The sequence below is a fragment of the Dicentrarchus labrax genome, unplaced genomic scaffold (assembly GCF_905237075.1).
Source record: "Dicentrarchus labrax unplaced genomic scaffold, dlabrax2021, whole genome shotgun sequence".
NCBI classification, from domain to species: domain Eukaryota; kingdom Metazoa; phylum Chordata; class Actinopteri; family Moronidae; genus Dicentrarchus; species Dicentrarchus labrax.
This window is the reverse complement of record NW_026136707.1, coordinates 24805208-24826119: the sequence shown is the minus strand read 5'-3', so window position 1 is coordinate 24826119 and position 20912 is coordinate 24805208. Positions and strand designations below refer to the sequence as shown.

Genomic DNA, 20912 nt, shown 5'->3' with positions numbered 1-20912 from the left:
ATAACTAGTAATGCCTTACTGCCCAACACTGTGTCAGACCAAACAGTTCTGGGCATTGCCCAGAGGAACTGCCCCCTAGGGAGCTCAGTACATTACAAACCTTCAAGGGCTTTTTTCTTCTTGCATTTGCACCTCTGATAGGAACACTGAAGTGACATAAGCTGGCCGGCGGTTGATGTAGAAATGTCCCTACTGCGCAACATACAACAACACAGGTTTTTTTAAATGCAAGTGCTGTTGTCAGATGGATGCATTATTTTTTCCTACTCTGTGTCTGATTGGCTAGTGATTGCCTTCATTGAATTTGTGAGGTTAGGGTTAGCCAGTGAGAGGCAATGTAAGGCGGTGTCTTTGTGGAATACAGGTGGGAAGAAAAATAACGCAACATGGATGTATAATGCCAGGGCGACATTGGCCGATGTGTTTTTAACAATCAACATACTCTTACATCTGGACCGATCAACATACTCTTACATCTGGACCGATCAACGTACACTTACATCAGTCAGTTCCTCTTGTTCTGGGAGAGCACCTCTATGGTCAATTAAGCTATGATTGTCTAGTTCCTCTGTGTGGACACAATAGAAAGTGTTCCTAGAACTATGAAAAATTCCTCCGGTTCAAAAACGCCTTATGTAACCCTGTAACTGCCTAGGGTATAACCCGCCTCTTGCCCACTATCAGCTGTTGTGCTCAAAAGGATAAGCAGTTACGGATGGATGGATGGATGGATGGATGGATGGATGGATGGACGGATGGACAGAGTGACAGACAAAGAAATAGGCTTGGTAGAGAGTGGATTAACATGCATGAGGTAAGAACTGACCTGAAACTACAAGTGTTGTAGGATTTAATGATGCTGGGAGTTATCATTATCTCTTAATTATGTTTGAAAATTAGACAGAGGAGTGTTTGATTAAAATGCAACAAGCTGCCCCTTCCCCCACTTTGTTCTATAGAATATTAATGCAGTTGAATAAAGTGTGCACCAACACGCAGTCACAGACAGTCACACAAGTGTGTGTAGGATAAAGTGCAGCAGGAAACTTGTGGAGGGATCTCAGATTCCCACAGGAGACACTTGATCAGAGGGACAAGTGACTTTCTTGGCTGCACTTCACTGTCTACAAGTCACCTTCCTCTGCACTGCCATCTGAGCAGATCAGTCAAAGCACAACAACACAAGATCATTTCATACCTTAACCCTGACTTCATCCGGCAGAGACCAGCCGAGATCTTTCCATTCGATGTCATCCCACTGAATACATGAAGGTATTAGTTGTGCTCAGAGGGACTGTTTGAGTGATGCTACAGTGTCAGCGGAGGGGAGGTTGCAGGATATTTTACATCGGTCTTTTAGTTTGTGTTTGCAAGTGTTAGGTGAAGCTGGTCCCAAGGGATGCCTGAATATTTAATATCCTCAGTCACCCCTACGCCCTCTCCATGGTGGTGACAGGGCTGCGTTTGTGGTCAGATGCTTTGACAGCTGATGAGCAGCTCTTTGGTTTTTGAAATGGTGATCCGGTGGAAGTTATTGAGTCATCTGAAGGGTGGGTGGTCATTGTTTAAAATGCCTCTCCAGAGCTTTCTTCAAGCTGTTATTTGTTGTTATTTGCTAAGGTTTATTTGGAGTGTCTCCCTGTGACCCTTTTCTAAAGCATCAACGTAACAACTTGTAACCTCGGACATCCCATAACCCGAACTTGTAGGCCTTGGTGCTGTGTTCTTTAATGGCTTCCACTGTATTTTACAGATCAGCTGGGACATTTTGATGATGCCCTATTAAAAAGGCAAAAGTGAGACAGTCTTTGTGAGTTTTTTTTTAATGCTTCCTCGCCGGCAATAGCTGTGGCTGGAGGCATTATGTTTTGGACTTTTCTATCTGTCCATCCGTCCCGTTCTGTTAAATGTGATATCTCATGAACGCCTTGAAGGAATTTCTTCAAACTGTGCTCAAACGTCCACTTGGACTCAAGGATGAACTGAGGTCACTGTGACCTCACAAACCATGTTTTTGGCCATAACTCAAGAATTGATGACCATATTTCCCAACTAGTCAGACAATGAATTGGTGACTTGACTTTTTGACACAAAAATGACCTTGAAAAACAGGTCTTTGGTCATAACTCAAGAATTGATACAGTAATCATGACAAAATGTCACAAAGATGTTTATTAGGATACAGCAATGAAGTTATGATGGTCAAATTAACTCTGACATCATAATTTCCTGGAAAAAAACCTTAAATACCATATCTCAGGAGCAGAAGGGGAGATTGGTGAATTGGTCACACTCAAAGGCCAAAGGTCACTGTGAGCTCAAAGTAGGTTTTTAGCCATAATTTAAGATTCAGGTTTCACACACATAATGAAGTATGAAGTATTAACCAATGAGTCTGGACTGACATGGATGTAAACTGCTACTTGACTGGTTGGTAGAGACATACACCGGGGCTGTAATTGTGGTTCACAATTTTCTGACATTTGATAGACCAAACAAATAATTGATGAATTGATAACATGATCAGCAGGTTAATCTGTAAAGAAAATGAATCGTTAGTTGGAAGTTACAAGTGTGTATTGTTTAAAGGTCAGATGACGCAGGAGTCCGAGGATGTCAGCCGTGTACATTGGTCACAGGCTTTTTCCATCATCTGAGTCAAGGATGAAAGCCAGCTTTGTGGTGTAGCAGTGTTAAAGGAACAGTCCACCAATCTGACACATACAACTCAGACGCCTCTATTAGACAGGGAGGAAGACTCAGCTGAGCAGGTCTTCACACTCTTGGAAAAGTCATTGCAGTTTAGCAGTTTAGCAGTGTAATATGCACACACTTGACTTTCACAGAGAAGAACAGAGCGTCCCTCAGTACTCATACAGCTCCATGATGACTGCACAGATTGTGACACACTGACATATGACACGTGTGACAGATTTGTTGACGACCACAGATTATGACAAGTAAGCGGTGAAGAGTTGTATGTACACACACACACACACACACACACAGGCAGGCCTGACAGAGGATCACTTTAATTGTCTAGCTTGTAGCCCTACAAGTCCTTAAATAAGTCCAGACCTACAGTAGAGTTTGTGGGTGTGTTTGTCGCATGTTTGGAGAAACTGGGCTCGGGTGTGCAAGATGAACATGCTCATTTGAATCCCTTTGTTTGTTTGTGTGTATGTGCGTGTTTGTGTGATGGATGAAGTAAGGCTGTGTAAAACTCTGCTTCCTCTCCCCTCTGATCAGTACTGACATATCGGGACAATTAGCGGGACATGTTGAGCAGAAAGTGGCTCCGGCTCCGGAGACGAGCCTCTGAGGGCAGCAGGGTGAACGGGGGGCAGTGTGTTATATAAGGCATCATCCACAACAAGCCCAATGAGTGTGTTATTTTTCACAACTACACGGACTGGAGATTCACCCTCCTGTGAATGGGGCTTATTTGCATTATTGATTGATTATTTTGTCCAATAAAATGTGAAAAAACTGTGAAAAATGCTATCACAATTTCCCAAAACCCAGAGTAACATCTTAAGATAGTTTGTGTTGTTCAACAAAACCCTCAGATTTCTACTGATATCAAATACAGAAAGCAGCAAACCAGCAAATGTTTGACATTCACTCTTACTAAATCACTCAAAATAGGTGATTTTTTTGTAGATACTAACTACTTGCGAGTAGTTAGAATCCCAGTAATGTACATTCACTTTACCAGTCAATCCACTCTTTAGAAGTAGAAACTTCATGTTGGCACTACGGCTGTGTACTGGCAAGAATCTGGAGATACGATATGTATTACATTACAGGGGTTACGATTCAGTATACTGCGATATATTGCTCATTTAAAAATATATAATTTTAGGAAAACTGTAATAGTATAGATTATACACCACTGAGCATACTGCTGCCTAGTGTATGAATATTTTCTTACACCCGGAGTTGGCACTGTAGCCAGCCTTTGAGTAAACACTGCTCTCCTACGCCAAGTAGCAGAAGCCAGAACTTAGAGCCTGAAGTTTACTTATTTCCCCTGTTACTAAGAACTATTTCACACTCCCTTATGTTACATCAGAGCCGTTTGGCGCCCCGATGCCAATGTTTTTATTTTTTAGAGATTAAATACAAGTACAAGTCTTTTTGGCACACAAATATTTTTTGGGTTGTTTTTTCCACAAAATTTGAATTTTAAATCTAGTCAGTGTTACTTATAGAGCCCAAAGTCAAATATTTTACATTACAATCTATACAGCGCAGTCCGTAGAAAAACTCCTCAACAGGTCCTTTAACAAACATGCAAAGATGTAAACCATCCTCAGAACAATATCTGTGCACCTTGTTTGGACTGAAAGCAAGCATCACTCGGTGTTTCTTCCACAAGTGTAGGTTCAACAAGAACTAAAACTAAACCCGACACTAAAACCTTCTATATTAGTTTAGAGATATGCAGTTAGATCAGTTATTGCTCCATCTCCATTCCTGCCCTGATGTATCTTTCTTTTTGGCAAACTCGTCTGCCAAAAATCACTTAAGACTGAATATAAATCCAAGTTGTAGACATTCCGTTCATTAACTATCTGGACATTAACACACATTCATTCTCTGGATTCTCCTCTGGAGGAAGAATCCAGTCGTTCTGCTTGTTATTGTAAGGATTAAATTGCTGCTTTATGTTCCTTGGGGAGCCCGTTTGTGTTTAACCCCTCTGCTCTGAAGCTGAACGGCTGCCTCAGCACAAACCTCCTGTGGATCAGTCTGTGGGACAGAAACTTTAATAACATCCAATTTGCCTGCTTTGCGTTTTGCCAGAAGCATGAAGGAATTAATTGATTAAAAACGTAACTCTGCCAAGATCAGCATCTAGGGAAGAGGGGCGTCTTCAAAGTCGTGGACTGTAATTTATTAAAGAGCAACCCGGGAGCTGTTGGAGAAGCATCGTGGCCAACTGGAACCAAAAACTGTCTGTACAGTACCATCTTTAGTTTACACATAGACCTGCTCCTTCCACTCCTGCCTGACCTTGTGGAAAAATCCCAGCGGACTGACTTCTGGTGTTTGGACAGCTGTGAAAAGATCTGATCTGCGTCTCAGGATCAGGTTTTTGCTTACAGTGTAACTCCAGCCCGCATCGATGGCATTGAGCTCCGCTCTCCCGCTCTTGATGACCCATGATCCTTGCTGAGATATGTGCTGTCAGCAGAACACTACAAACAATACCTGCCTGCCATTCCTGCACTGTACGCGTCAGTACGATCCAGAGGGCCAGTCCTCAGTCCCTGACAGACTCCATCTGCCGGAGACTGTCCAGACCCCGCAGCCTGCTGCCGAGCTGCTGTCCAGCTCACATGTAATGCTATTTTAAAACCTCTGCTCCCCTCACAGCTCAGAACTTAATGTCATTTTGGGAAACAGAAAGAGACACTCTGCCTCTGGGTGACTTATGAAACAGGTCACACCGGCTGGTGAAGAGGTGTTTACATCTGTGGAGTTTACATTAGTTCTGTTCATTTCTCAAAGGCTGTGCACTGTGTACCCCTGAGGACACTGCACAGAAAACTCATTATTTATAATGCATATTATGGATTTTTCCACCTGTCGATACTAGTCAATTCATATACATGTCCCCCATGTACCCCAGGACCAATGTCTCAGTGGCTGTTCTCCAATTGACTGTCTAAGTTGGAAACTGATCCAGTGAATGCAGCAGAGGAATCAGGGCGTTGTTTCTGGAAAAAGTTGATCACTGTTTTTAAGATTTTCATTCTTTTTCACTGCTTTAAAGGTTATAGTTATGGTTATATTGGTGAGTTTTATTTTCTTTCTGTACCATTGTTTTGGTCTGAGATGCTTGTGCTATCATTGGTTTGGTCAAAATAAATCCTTAATTCACCAAATTAACTGCCAATATGTTCATGAAAAGGCCCGCAAAGGCACAAATACGCCCATCAGAGTACGTCCACTAAAAGTCCTTGCGTTTGCCACTGACAGGCTCAGATTGTTATTGTGCCTGACATGGAAAGGATCTCTACAGAGATAGATCTTTTGTTTAACCAGAAACTGCCGTATCGCTCACCACTGAACAAAAACGGTCATTTCAACTCTCATATCATTGTAACATCATAACTTCATTCAAAGTGGACAGAAACAAACCAAAACTCACCAAAAACAGTCTTTGTTAGTCTTTCTACTGTTCCATAATCACTAAGTCTGCTTTGGTCAAAATAAATCCTTAATTCACATAGATGATAGTTTCAGTGGCTCTACTCAGCGGCTCACGGAGCAGACCGGCTATGGAAACAAACCACAGAGAGGCTGATAGCAACACAGGCAGAGTGAGAGTGACACCATTCTCTGCTCAGGACACCATGACTCAGCTATATTTTTATGTAGATAAGTTGTTTCCTGCAATATTAATGTTTCAAATATCATACATATAACCTTTTTAAGCACTACAAACACATTCCACCCCTGTTGTAAGAAGAAATCAAAATTTTAACAAACCAGAACTATATGCATGGTTCTGGTCCTCACATTCATGGAGCCGACGGTAGATCAGGCTGTCATTTTATAGTTGCATGTTAACAGGGTCCAAAATTTACTTTGTGGCTGAAATGGGGAAAATCTTCCAGTTAACAGTATTTTTTACCAGCCATAAAACTGCCTCATACAATATTTGACTAAGAATAATTCCCACAAGTTCTGAGGGCCATATTTCAGCCAGGATCTCGGGGCTCCTGTGTTGTTCAGATGCCACCTCAGTGACTTTTCTCTTCGTCTTCATGTTTTCTTTTTGGTGGCTTAACACGCAAAAACCACAATTTTGCTCTTGGCGGGTGTTCATTTTGGACCCTGCATGTTCCATACGCCCTCCCATCAGGTATATCCACGCTGCTGCCTGCTTTCAGAAACATAGCTCCCTCCACCTCCCCCACCTCCCCAACCTCCCCAACCTCCCCAACCTCTCCTTGAGTCTGCATTTAGCTGTTTGTGAATTTTGTAAATTTTATTTCAAATGCATTCATGTTCATCAAATGTTATTTATCTCAGGCTGTGCCCGGGGGGAAGGCAGGCTGAGCCTTTGAAGCACACTGAGAGCATAGTTACATTGTTCTCATGAAATTCATTGAAGTCAGGAAGTAAAGAGCAGAGCCAGGACGGCGGTCTGTGGATGTCTGACTGCTTTCTAACGATGATCTCAGTTATTAACTTGATGCAGTGTATTAGTATTATTATTATTAATGACACAAATGATGCCGCAAAACTACAAATTCTACTGAACTGGAATAATCCTTTAAAGTGACCAATAAGACAAAAAGAGTGGAGCCGTTGTTCTGTGAATAGAACAAGGACACACACAATCTCCCCCTGGGTCCTTGTACATTATCACATTCAGCCAGAAGGTTGGTGGGTTTCTGCTTCTTATTCCAGCTAACAAAGCGGAAGGAATGCCAACTCCTCTCACCTCCTTTTAAATAAATCTCACACACACACACACACCTTTCAGATCCACGTGAATTTGTTGTTTTTCTGTGTGTTTCAGAAAATGCTCGAAGCCTCGGAGCTCAGTAAGGGGGTCCAGTGAGGAGGAGAGGAGGGCCTGCAGATACTGACGGGCCACCGCTTCACGCAGCTTTAACAGATTTATTGTTTACGCACATTCACATGTATGTATTAAGATAATATTTTTGGAGTTTGTGTGTGTGCTGTTTATCTGCAATATCTTCACTGCATCAGTTAACGGTGGAAAGCGGGCAAACGCTGGTTTACTCTCCCAAGAGCTGAATAGTAGACCACTGTTTTAGACACCTAGCTGTGTACCAGATGTGTAATGTTGGTCTTTAAATGAGATATACTGTAATGAGATTTTATCTAGGGGTGGTGTGTGGGATTAATAGTGGGATACATTTAGTAAAAGCCAGGTGTCAAATCACAGAAGAATGCTGTATTATAACATACTCCCCTGTAGCAAATATTGACGTTATATCCTGACTGTTAATGAAAGTTCCGTTTTATATGTGTTCTGTTCTCAGCCACTGAAGTCACTTTGGGTTGGGGTTAATCAGTACTACGGTTTGGGATTATGTAATGTTTAAAGTTTGTCCACCTTCAGTTATTATTACTAATGAGTTCTAACCATGCAGGGTGATGGTGCACACAGTAAGAAAAGCTTCACCAAAGCCTCCATATAATCATTCACTGGCTTAAATAACAGTTCAACTGATGCTGCTCTCTTAGTATTAAAGCTGCTTGTTATTGGACGACATCCTGTATTCTCAGTTCTACACTATGGAAGCAAATAATGGCCATAAAGATTTAAATCTCACATCACCTAATGTTTTTTAGTCACTACTAAATACCACTGAATTCACAGCACTGGAATATTTTGCTTCTACCATCTATCTGCATTTGAAAGTTTTTGGGGGTTATTTGAAGTGGTGGAACTTGAAACAGCTTGTTTAAGATTTACAACTTCAGTGTTCCAATATAAAAATAAAAAGCTGTCGAGTTGATCAAACTCTTCATTTTCAGATCTGAAGATTGAACTCAAACCAAAAGATTCAATTTTCAGGCTGCCAAGAAAAAGCAGTGAAAATGGAAACCTGGACACTCGATTTAAACTTGTGAGGAGCAAAACTTTAAATTCTCTTCTGGCAACTTCAACCAGACGAACTCAGATAGATAATAAACTATTTCATGCAGTGATTTCAGTGGTGTTTTAATTTCAACAGTAAGTATTCAGTAGAGATGAAATAATGTTGCTTTTTTAAACTTCCATAGAAAAGAGATCATGACAACTGTTGATTTTGTTGGGCTGTCTAATCTTAGCATGTGACATGACCAGGGTTATTGCCGTATAACTAGTATCAGTAAGTAAAACTTAAAGTATGTTACTTGACTTGAAGTTAAACTCATAACACCCCTGGTGCCTTGAAATGCAATGAATATCTATTTGTTTTTATACACACACAATCTGCTGGTATTTACCTAATGTATTGAAACTGTTGTGGAGAATAAAGTAGATGGAAACCTTAAAGTCTCTCTGAAGTGGACTGTCAGTCTAACCTGTGTGTGTGTGGGTGTGGGTGTGGGTGTGGGTGTAAATAAAGAGGCGAGTTCATAGAAAGATCAGTTCTGAATAAACCGGGTGTGCCATCTGCTGTGGAAGCGTCTGGGTTACTTGGGTGGCGAGCACGGAGTAAAAGCTCTTGAGTGTCATGTAGCATGTTAATCACCACTGACTGCTTTTCAACACCTTTGATGACCTGGATCATAGCTTCAAGTCTCTGTCTCACATTGATACACTATCTTAAACACACTGCTCACAGCTGAATTCAGAGCTTTAAAGCTGCAGTAATTCATATTTTGTGCCCAACTCTGCAGCTCCCCTTAGCTCTATGTAGCATTTTAGCGTCCTTCAGCTCATTGTTTTGGTTTTCTGGCCCACAACTTTACTGTTTTTGTTCACACTCACCACTTTCACAGCATCGGTTCCAGCTGAAAAAGCTCTGATAAATCCACTGCACACTGCCTGCCTAGCTCCAAACAGCACACAGTTAGCATTTTTATATAAATGACCTACTGCAGCTTTAAGGCTGGCCCGAAGCGTTGGACTGGTAAATCGCCATCTATAGATCTACACTGCTAACATGGCTAAACATGGGAAAATACAAGTCTAAGATCTTACTTCACTTTAATCATGTAGAATAAGTCCAGCACTCGAGGCTCATCCGTCTCACCCAGTTTGAGAGAAATCCAACAAGAAAGACCCAGAAGACCACACGTATGAGACAGTATTCCACATTTTATTTTTGGATATTACCATAGCTATATGTAACTTCTGACAACAGGTATCAACTACAGAATAATACACTGAATATTTCTGTCAGTTCCAACTCATCTTTTTTTCTTTTTTTTTTCTTTTTTTCTCTTCTGTTGTTTTTTTTGGTCCAGTAACATTTCTGTGGCTGATTCTCTCTCCTCTGTGTCATTGAATGTCAAACATTGAAACACATGCACGTCATTCACCTGGATACAGCTGAGTAAGACGACAGTCAAAGAGACCTGACAGTATGAATAGCATCGTGTCGTTTTTCTCACACGGCTTTATTTTTAGCTGAGACACCCATACAGTATTACTATTATCATAAGGCTAGATTACTGTACAGCTATGCACCAAAGGGTTTCACTCGGCTGTTCTAGATAAAGAGCACCATATTTACAACTCTATTTACATTTGGTTTTTAAAAGAAAACTCAGACAACAACCAAAGAGAGCAAAAAAAAAATAAAAAATTTAAAACATCAGCTTTCCTTTTTTTCTTTTCAGTCCAATGTGGCCATCGTAACCCCGTGTATGGGCCGTAAGCGTAGCCGATGAGTTTCCTTACTCTTATCTTAATCTATGTAGCTGTCTGTCTGTCTGTTTATTTATGCTTCAAGTCTTTTTTTTTTTTTTTTTTTTAAATAAGCACATAAACGTGAGGTTGATGCCCAATAAAAAGGCACTGGATATATTTATCTTCACTTTGCAACCTAGGCTGTTCTTTGTTTCAAATGTAATGGCTTTAATAGAATTTAATTGAATTATTAAATTATCATTTGAATAAACTTTTATCATTTTTTTCATATGCATTAGTGAAAACAGAGCTTGGGTGACGCTTGCGGTCTAGACACGGGGTTGGCTGCACAAGTTTGGAATTTCAAAAATGAAACAAATGAAAATGTTTCTGTACAGATAGCTGCAACACACAGTATAGCTTATTGCCAATGCCCTTAAAGAATTTCCCCATTTCCCCTTTCCCGTCTCATTTGTTCATCTCTTGGCCAGCTCCTTTGAAGCTGCGAGTCACAAGCTCTCTCTCCCCAGACAGGCGAGGTCCTCCCGATTTACCGGGTGAACACAACCAACCACATTTCACACAGGCCCCCTTTTAAACAGCAGGTCGCTCAAAAAAATGTACAAGTTTTAAAAATAAACTTTACTTTTTCAACATACTGTATATACATACTCGATACACAGGTCCACGCGCTGCACCCATGTGTGCGGTAAGCTTTGGGTGAAACGTGGGTGCAGGTGGGACCACAGGAAGCCAGCAGAGGTCAAAACAGAACAGACTACTCGGGGTATTGTTAGTGTGTTTGTGGTTCCACAGAGAGCCAGACACAACTAATGTTCTCTACCAGCAACGACAGCCACGCACTGACATGTGGATTAAAAAAATAACCTCATTTTAAATATATGGTCAGCAGTAATATTTCCAAACTTGTTGGTGATCAGCATCATCTTGCTACAGTATCAATATTATCACCTGTTCGCGGCCACAGAGGAGTGCACACACTTCAACAGAACCACCAGGTCTTCTCTTGCCGTCCCGTTCATTAAGTTAAAACTGTGCGTCTCTATGAACACACATTTAAAGGGGTCCTGACAGAGAATATGTTGTGAGTGCATGGAGCTGAATTTACTCTAGCACAATTTATTGTTCAAAAAACAACACTAAAAACAACATAAAACAGATTGTCTGAGTGCAATACGGAGTCCAGACTGGAGTCAAAATGAAAACCTTGACAGAAGTGGTCAAAGATACCTGCATGGATTCATAATCCACTTTAATCCAGCTGTTAGCTGACGGGGGGGGGTGAAGGGAGGAGGGGAGGATGTTGTTTGCAGGAGTGTATTTGTATTAACATAGAGAGCTACTGTTTCCTCCTCCTGTCAGCTGCCTGCTACAGTACAGTGCTGGAACCACTCCAACAGTTCTCTACAGCTGCTCTCACTGCAACCACAGCGCAGCATCAGGCTGCTGCAGGAAACAAAGACACATTTCTACTATAAAAAAGCAATATTTTGAGAAAAAAATTCAGTGTTTTGAGAGTTAAATATTACATGAAGAAAGTTAGGTTTAAAAAAAGGTATTTTTACTAGCAAAAACAACAATTAAGTTATAATTTTAGTCATCAGTGGAATAAAGTCACAACTTTATGAGCCAGTGACAATATTAGCATAAAATATATATTTCTCCTCTGTAATCTTGTGTTATTAAGACTTTAGTCTTAAAATATTAATACTTTTGCCCTCACAAAATTATAATTTCAAAATGTTAAAAAACTTTTCTGGGTGCGGTGGTTGCTCACCTTCCTGTCTGGTCAAATAAAGACAAAAAATATAACATTTCAAATATATTCTTCAATTATTAAAAACATTGGATTACTGATTTATTCTTACATTACTAAGACTTTTATCTCATTCAATTATGATAACCAATACAGCTTACTCATGTTTGACTTCATGCTCAGAACATTAAAACATTTTTCTCAAAATGTTGTTTGGTGGGCTTTACTTCCTGCGCAGTACTCCAGTGTAGCTAAAAAGAAATGTTTTCCATTCCATACCCAGTTATTAAATCAAACCCAGCATTCTGTTATTAAGATGGAAAAACAATATTAGAGCACTCATTTAAAGGGCAGTCGGGGACATACGACAATTATGAAATGAAAGAATTAATAAGAAATGTTAAAAACAATCACAAACAACATGCACCTCAGACATACGAAGAGTAAGCAGAGCACGGAACTAATCGAACAAAGTGACAGTGACGCTGCGCTGAGAGCTAAGACGCTGGCTGATGTGAGGTCAGCTAGCTGCTAAACACAAGACAAAGCTACAGAGAGGAGTAGTGTGTTCAAACGGAAGTGAACGGGATGATGATGTGCCGAGAGACAAGGTGAACGTAGGGGGAGGAGCTTGGTTTTCAGCTGGTTGTGGTGGGTGAGGGCTGGCGGGGCTTTCAGATGACCTGGCAGCAGCTGGCCGGAGCTGAGGTACAGAGCAGGCCATCCCTGGAGCCCCCGCCCCGCTGGATGTTGACAGAGATGGTCTTCTCACACAGAGGTAGTTGAAGCACGCCGTTTTTCAACGCGCTCAGGTCGCTGTGAGCGTCCCTGCTGCCCGGCCCTGCCTGCAGGCCGGGGGGGCCGTGCGGCGCCGTTTTGCGGTGGTGGTGCTGCGCGGCGTGGGTGCGAGGCAGGGCGGTGGTGGGGAGGGTGATGGTGTCCAGGCTCCCGGTGGAGCCGATGCACATCCTCCAGGCTGATTTCTCCTGGATTTTCACGCTCCCTCCTGTGAGGCTGCGAGAGTCTATGATGAACTTGCCCCCTCCTCCTCCACCACCTCCACCTCCGCCGCCTCGACTGCCCCGCCCCCCGCGGTGGTGCTGCAGCTGGGAGCTGAGGCACAGACTCATCAGCTTCAGGCTCTCCACCAGCTCGGTGCTGCGGCTGGCTGTGCGGGACGAGCGGGGCAGAGAGCTGAGGGAGGGGTTAGTAGTGCTACTGTTGTTACAACAACTGGAGGGGCTGTCTTGTCCTTTGTTACCCCCTCCTCCTCCCCCGCTCCCCCCTCCACCACCGCCACCCCCTCCTCCTCCGTTCCCGCCCCCTCCAGGAGGACTCCCCCTGTCTGGACCAGAGGTCCCCCCTCCCTCTCCGGGGGGTTTACTCTGCCCTGAGCTGCTGCCTCCCCCGTTGCCCCCCGAGCTGCCAGGCGGCCCCTCGCTGCTGTCCCTTCTGTTCCAGCCGTAACCGAAGCCCGAGTCTTTATCCAGGCGCCTCCGGTGGCTCTCTGAGTCGTCGTCGCTCGTCTCCGAGCTCGAACACGACGACCCCCTCCCCTGGCTCTTGCGCCGGTGGTAGCGCTTCTGCGTGGACCCCGGGGACGAGGAGGAGCCGGCCCCGGAGCTCAGGTTGGCGGCGTTTCCGGCCATGTTCATCTTGAGGCGGCTGAGTTTGGGCGGCAGGCCCTCGTCCATGTCGAAGTCGTCGTCCGACTCCCCCTCCTCCTCGAAGATCTGGTTGAGCACCGGGGCGCTCTTCCTCGAGGTGAGGCGGTTGGTGATGGAGGGCGGCTTACGGCGCAGGACCACCTGGGTCGGGAGGGGAGACGGATCCTGCTCTTCCTCCTCCTCCTCATCCTCCTCCACCCTGAAGGGACATGAGACATGATTAATTTGACTTTATTTACCTGATCAGGAACACAAAGCAACACCATGCGGGAGTATTTGAGCAGGGCAGCAACTAACCATTGTAACAGTATCAATTCATCTTCCTATTATTTCTTGATTAAGCGATTGATTGATTGGTTTATAAAATGACAAAAAACTGAAGTAACAATCATAGTTTCTATGGCCCCAATGGGATGTCTCAAATGTCTTCTGTCTGAGTAACAGTTCAGAACCACAAAGGTATTCCCTTAACATTGATATCAAACTGAGCAAAGTTTCATTTTTACATTTATGAAGCTGGAACTTTTTGGCATTTATCCATAATAATCAGTTTGCAAATTACTGATTATTATTAAAATAGGTAATTTATTTTTGATACCTAGCCTGTCATTTACTTCCGTTTCCATTCAGTGATGATGGATGTGAATATTTTTTTTTAAATAACAGTCAACTTCTGAAAACTGAATACAAATTTGTCAGACCTGAACAGGCAGGTTCGCTGCTTGGCTGCTGCTGAGGTGGATGGTGCAGGGGCCCTGATGGTCCCAGAACCAGACCCAGAAGTGGCCCCTGAGGCAGCAGCACAGGCACCCTGGAATGAGAAGGGGGGAGAAAAAAAGACCAGCCACATGCATTAGAATAAATGAGAAAAGGCTGTTAAAGCTGCAGTAGATAACTTTTATAAAAATAACTTTTTGCCATATTTGCTGAAACTTTCACTATATCCTGATCCTGACAGTAGAACATGAGACAGATTCCTCTGGCTCCTCCTATGAGTGAGGCTGAGAATGAGACTCAACAATCAACAATCTTTCTCAGCTCTGATTGGTTGTTTTCATTCAAGCCCGGTGCACTAGGAACCAGAGGAGACTGTTTTTTCACAGATTATCTGTCTCATGTACGACTGTCAGGATATAGTGAAAGTTTGAGACAATATGACAGTTATTTTTATAAAAGTTACCCACTGCAGTGGTGTCCATTCAACAGCAGAAACTCCAAATCACACACGAATGCACTTCTAGGGAAAGCCAACAGTGTGTGCTGAAGATGAGCGTACCTGCGCTGACAGTCCTGCAGAGTCCGTCACCGTTTCCTCTCGTCTGCCCAGGTCCATCAGGCCTTTGGAGCGATGTCCGTTGAGCAGGTTCTCTGCGCTGCGGGCTGGGGACTGGGGGCCCCCAGCATGGGAGATGGAGGACGCTGCCAGGCTGTCTTCTATGTCCTGGTGCATGTCAACTCTGGTGGGCCAGGACTGCCTGCAGAGACAAACAGAGCGGATTCAACTTCAAATCCACTAAAAGTCCTTTATTTGCTTTGGCAGGAAACTAAACAGAGTTATTGTAATTTTCTTCACTTTTCATGTTACCCTGTAAAGTTATCAGCTAGTCAATATTAGAATTATATATGGTAGATTATGCAGACAAATATAGACAATTTGCAAGGGAGCCGAGAGGAGAGGGAGATTACACACGACTTCAAAGATGCTGTATATAAGTTGTTCCACTGAAATATGGAAATGTGATACTACAGTCTTTCTGACCCAAGTGGGATGAATACATCTACATCCTCTTTGAAAAAAAATGTGTCATCACTGCACTCTACTTTGTTTAATGGAAATCAGGCCTCCTGGCCTAATCAGCCCAACAGCACTGATTCTGTGTATGGGTCATTTATGTCCATGCTGCGCTTTATTCAGTGTTTGTCATTGTCTTATAGCAGCGCTGCACAAAGGCCACACTCTGTATCGGTTTTCATTGTCACAGCCCCTCCATTCACTGACAGTGAATGATGCACCAATTAAACACAGTCGGCCTAGACCTGGAAGAAAGGAGGAAAGGAGTTTGTAAAGCCGATTAGTCAGCGCCACGAGGGAGGGAGGGAGCTGTGAATGTCAGCCACTGTAAAGCTGAATATCATTACAGTTGAGCTGATGCAGGAGACAGTGTCGTCCTATGTGCTGACAGCCAGCAGCTGACAGATAGAATATTTCTCTAAACAACACTCAGACTATATTTCACAAAGTGTGTCGTCGCTCATTACACAACTATATATACAGTATATCCCACTCTGTGACTCACACACTGTTTGAACCACCTTTCACACAGGTCACAGGACGCTTGAGACAGTTACCATGGTTACCATCGCATTTACACCTACAGTGTATTTGTTGGATTTCAATTAATGTTGAATAACTGCTGGGTCTGTGCTGGCTGTCTAATGGGGGGAGAGCAGGGTCAGTGCTGGGGTACGTTAGGCCTCCTGTTCATCTCTGCACTGAAGGTTTATCTGGGACAGCTTCAGACCAGCAACAGGTCCCTGGGAGAAAGTGGCTGTACTGTATTGACGAGTGAGTACACCATTATCTGATATAGACTGATCAGAAGTTGCTATATATATTTGAAAACTATTTACAGAACTGCCTCAGAACAGAGCTTCAGAGCAAAGCTTTTGATCACAAGAGTAAGACAACTATTTACAGGACAAATTTCCTTTTAAAGGAACAGTACGGATACTGGCAGATTTTACTCTGATGACACTGAAAGCCTCACTTAAAAGTACATTTCTCATTTACTTTTTCTCGCTTAATCCTGTTGTAATGAGAATGAAAGATATGTGGGTTTTATACTGCAGGTTGTTTGCTCGAGTCATTTTTTAAGAACACATATCCAAATGATCTAATTTCAGCTTCTCAAATGTGAACATTTTCTGGTATTTTTAGTCATCCATGAATAACTTTGGACGAAACAAGACATGGGCTTTGAGAAACACTGATCAACATTTTTTCACCATTTTCCGACATTTTAAGAACCAAACATCCAATCAATTATTGGAGAAAATGATGAACGGATTAATTGATAATGAAAACAGTCGTTAGTTGCAGCCCTATAATGGAGACACGGTTTCTAAATAAACATATCTTTGGCATTTCTGCAATTTCTTGTTGCTATACACTGACTGATACACTGTATCTGCATAGAGCTACCAATACAATATATTGGCCGACAGATTTATTGAGCTATTTAACGTAAACATATGTTGAATATATAAAAGTATTATGCTTTATTTTTGTGTTAAAACATACATTTGAATTTGGCATTGTTGTAAAATAAAACTTGTGTATGTTCAGCACAGTAAGACATTGATAGAATGCATCATAACAGCATCACATTGAATATGTATTAGACTGTGGAGACATTTAGAGACTTGAGAACTATAGGACTGATAAATAAGTATTTGTATGAAGTCTATAAGTGTAAGTAATGTGTATTAGATCAATGTTACTGTTGAATTAACTAACGTATATACTGAAAACAAACAGTTCCGCTCTTTCCTGGAAGGTTCGTGTTGACAGGAAACAAACAGTGAGACTGAGCGATCCCCTGACAGCGCACAGTCAGTAAACAATCAATCACACGAAGGGCATCGCTGTTAGCATGACCATGAATGCACTGTCACTGGCTCAAGCTCACATCAGCATGGAGAGCACGTCTTACGAACACAGGCACACATCTAAGACTACATCCACATTAAGACAGAAGAAGAAGAGACTGTTGCATTTACACTTACGTTGGGTCTTTTACAAAGCTTTTAGTTTGTACTGAAATGCCTAAACTAAACTAATTAATACTAATTTTATCTATTAAATCTATCTTTCCATCATTAAATAAAAAAGTTGTGGCAGGCTAAAACGCCCATTCAGTCACATCTTCTATGCTACAAAGCCATTTGGCAACTTAAACATGAGTGGAGATGAATGATAACACCTGCGCAGTGTGCGCTTGTCTACAGTGACAGAGTACATGTTAAACCCTGTAGCAAGGTTATTATAATTCACTAAAACTAAACTAAAAACTAAATCTAGGTGTGAAAAATTATTTTATTTGACTCAAGTAAAAGCTAGACGAAAACCAAAACAAACTGAAATTACATTATGTACTTGTGTGTACTAAAACAAACTAAAATACGATAAAAAGATATAGGAAATGTCTTTAGTTTTGGCCCTTGTCAATTTGGTAAAATCTGTCAACACAACAAGCATGAGGAGGCCTTGGTGGTTATAAGAAAATAAACTAATGAAAGTAATAAAAACTAAACTAAAACTAGCACTTGCTCACAAATCTACCGATAGGCCTCGTATTGACACATTTTTCCCAGTTTTATTCTTCCTTTTTTAATGATGCAGGGTTTATGATGAAGTGTCTCAGGTTCATTACAGGTTTATGGTTATATATATATATATGGTATATATATATATATATATATATATATATATATATATATATAAAAAATATATAAAAAAAAAAAAAAAAAAAAAAAAAATATATATATATATATAAAAAAAAAAAATATATAAAAATAAAAAAAAAATAAAAAAAAAATAAATATAAAAATAATAAAAATAAAAATAAAAATAAAAATATATATATATATAAAAAAAAATAAAAAAAAAAAAAAAAAAAATAAAAATAAAAAAAAATATATATAGTATATATCGGACACTGCATTAGCTGTTCTCACAGACAGTTTTTCTGTAGCATCTCCGTTTTGACTAGTTTTCTTCAAACCCAGCTTTATGTGTGGTTGGGGGGGGGCGATGAGGGGCTCAGGACAACATAGATTATTTTCAGGATATTGTTCATTTTGATGTGCTGTTTCCAGGTCATGTGGGATCCCTGTAAACATTTTGAAACACTCTGGAAACTATTTGAAACTAAACTGAATTGAAAACAAGAATTAAAAATGAAATAAATTAAAGTTTTGTGTGGACTGAATGCCAAAATAGAGAGGAAAAGAGATAATTATCTTGTGTGTGCAAACAGTAAAATAAATGTCAAGTCAATTCATCTCTGTGTGTGTATGCTTATTCAAGTGTGCGTATCTACGCACGCACGCACGCGCGCGCCCCCCCCCCACACACCCCCCCCACACACCACCCACACACACACACCACACCCACACCACACACACGCACGCACGCACGCACGCACACACACACACAAAATTGTAATCTATATCTATTACAATCTGACAGGGGCTTGCCCACAGTGAGAGACACAACTTGTGTTTAAGATCGCTCAAATAACTGATTATTGTGCGTGCGTGCGTGCGTGCGCCTGGCAGTGGAACAGCCCCTGGTTTGTGGGTCAGTCGGAGCCAATCAGCAGAGGTCTCCCTTAAACACATTAGTCACTATCTTGTGGACAGGGATCACAGCACAGGAGGCTAAACATTGATTTCGCCAGAGCTCAGTAACACCCGGCGGCCAGGCTACTGCTCCACCACTGAGGGAACCATCAAATCAAGCACTTTGTAAAGCATGAGGACAGAGGAGGAGGCGGCCATAATCACACCCCTCAATTCTTCAGACATCAGGAACAGTCTGATGACACAGACCGATGCAGGCAGCCACCATAGAGGCCTACAGACAGCTGACTTCCAGTGTTTGTGCAGGTCACTGTTGCTATGTACGCACCGTCTGTGGAAAATGTAATGACTCCTGTTTCCTCTTAAGCATTGTCTAGTATCTCAGATGAGGAGCACTTATGTTGTCATCAGTGAGTACTCTTTAATATCTCTATAACCCAACTTAACCCTCAAGCCCTTCCATTGGATGGAGAGGCTGTAAAAACAAACCTTGGATGTAAAAAAATAATGGCTGCCTTTATGCTTTAAATGGGCTTATTAAAGGATGTCTTCGACTTAAAGCCCCCACTGTAGAGCAGAGAGAGGAATGTGGAGGGAGCCGTGCCAGTGTTTCACAGCCACAGCTGTCCCTGCTGAAGCCTCCTCAATACTCTCTTCCTTATTTGTTCCTCTCCTCTGTTGCTCTTCCTTTTATAACTGTGCACCATCCAGCTCTCCTCTTCCTTTTAAAAGGAACAATGTTGGCAAGGAAGCAAAGAGGAAATACTTAAGGCAGCTAAAGGGATTAACACAGATATATTTTCTCAGTTTTTACTATCATGATGACAGACTGGAGGCAAACTTTCAGTGCTTGCGTCACCAGTAAACGGGAAGAATGTAAAACATTACAGTGAGTTAGAATAATGATGGAAAATCGAAGAGATTAACGGCCAGATTTAAAAACACTGCAAAGACTCTGTTCATAGTTCAAACTGTTTCCTCTGCTCCATCTCCCCAGAGCCCAGCAGGTGGAGGCCCAGTGAACCCAGAAATGGAAATGAAACCTTTGGAGATGTAACCCGGTCTTAAGTAACTGCGGCTGGGCTCTGCAGAGCGGAGCCAGACAGGCTGCAGTGTGAGGTGGTGGAGCGAGATAGGTCAATTACCCTCTTCTCCACTCATACTGTGACTCAGATAGTCATTATGGTGATGAGCAGTGATATTTCTTCCTCACGCTCTTCACTAGTTCGTTACAATAAAAAAATAAATAAAGGATTGTGCACAGGCCACAGCATGGGAAAGGTCGTCTCTTTTAGATTAAACAGACGCTGAAAGGCTAATGTTTTCATGCTTGCTGTGTCACTGCCTCTTGTTAGTGCTCTGACTGCTCTGACAGGATTGGTCCATTCTTTACCTGAACTGTGCCTTGATGTTGCTGGGGCTGGAGGAGCGGGTCTGGACCTCCTTCTCCTGCTTCTCCCTCAGGATCCTCTCTGCCAGCAGGTAGTATGTGGCTGTGATGTGGTTGTATTTGTTGGTCTCCAGGGCTCTGAAACAACAACAAGAACAAGAACAAGAACAGTAACGTTAGGGACATGTACAAATGCAAAACATATTGTATATATAGCAAGACATGGAGATGAAAAGCGTGAGGAGAACATTTTAATCAATTTCTAGGTGTTTCCATGCCTGGAAAACTAGCCTCTGAATGAACAGTTTTCCATGTATTCCAGGACGCATGGGAACCCTACAACACCATGATACAAGACAAATGTAGTTGAATTAGAAG

General features: G+C 42.0%; 2 protein-coding genes across 5 annotated transcripts in view; one reads left to right on the top strand and one right to left on the bottom strand.

Moving 5' to 3' along the window:
- ano10a (anoctamin 10a) overlaps positions 1–9034 on the top strand; it is a 35386-nt gene extending 26352 nt beyond the window's left edge. For all 3 annotated transcript variants that reach the window (XM_051405302.1, XM_051405300.1, XM_051405301.1), the window contains one exon: positions 7541–9034. In XM_051405302.1, coding sequence (XP_051261262.1) covers positions 7541–7582 — 42 coding nt within the window. In that variant the 3' untranslated portion in view covers positions 7583–9034. The remainder of the gene's footprint in view (positions 1–7540) is intronic.
- A 748-nt stretch (positions 9035–9782) lies between these two features.
- snrka (SNF related kinase a) overlaps positions 9783–20912 on the bottom strand; it is a 50574-nt gene continuing 39444 nt past the window's right edge. For both annotated transcript variants that reach the window (XM_051405299.1, XM_051405298.1), the window contains exons 5-8: positions 20538–20672; positions 15057–15255; positions 14482–14591; positions 9783–13979 (exon numbers count right to left, since the gene is read on the bottom strand). In XM_051405299.1, the coding sequence (XP_051261259.1) occupies positions 12788–13979; positions 14482–14591; positions 15057–15255; positions 20538–20672 (1636 nt within the window). In that variant the 3' untranslated portion in view covers positions 9783–12787. The remainder of the gene's footprint in view (positions 13980–14481; positions 14592–15056; positions 15256–20537; positions 20673–20912) is intronic.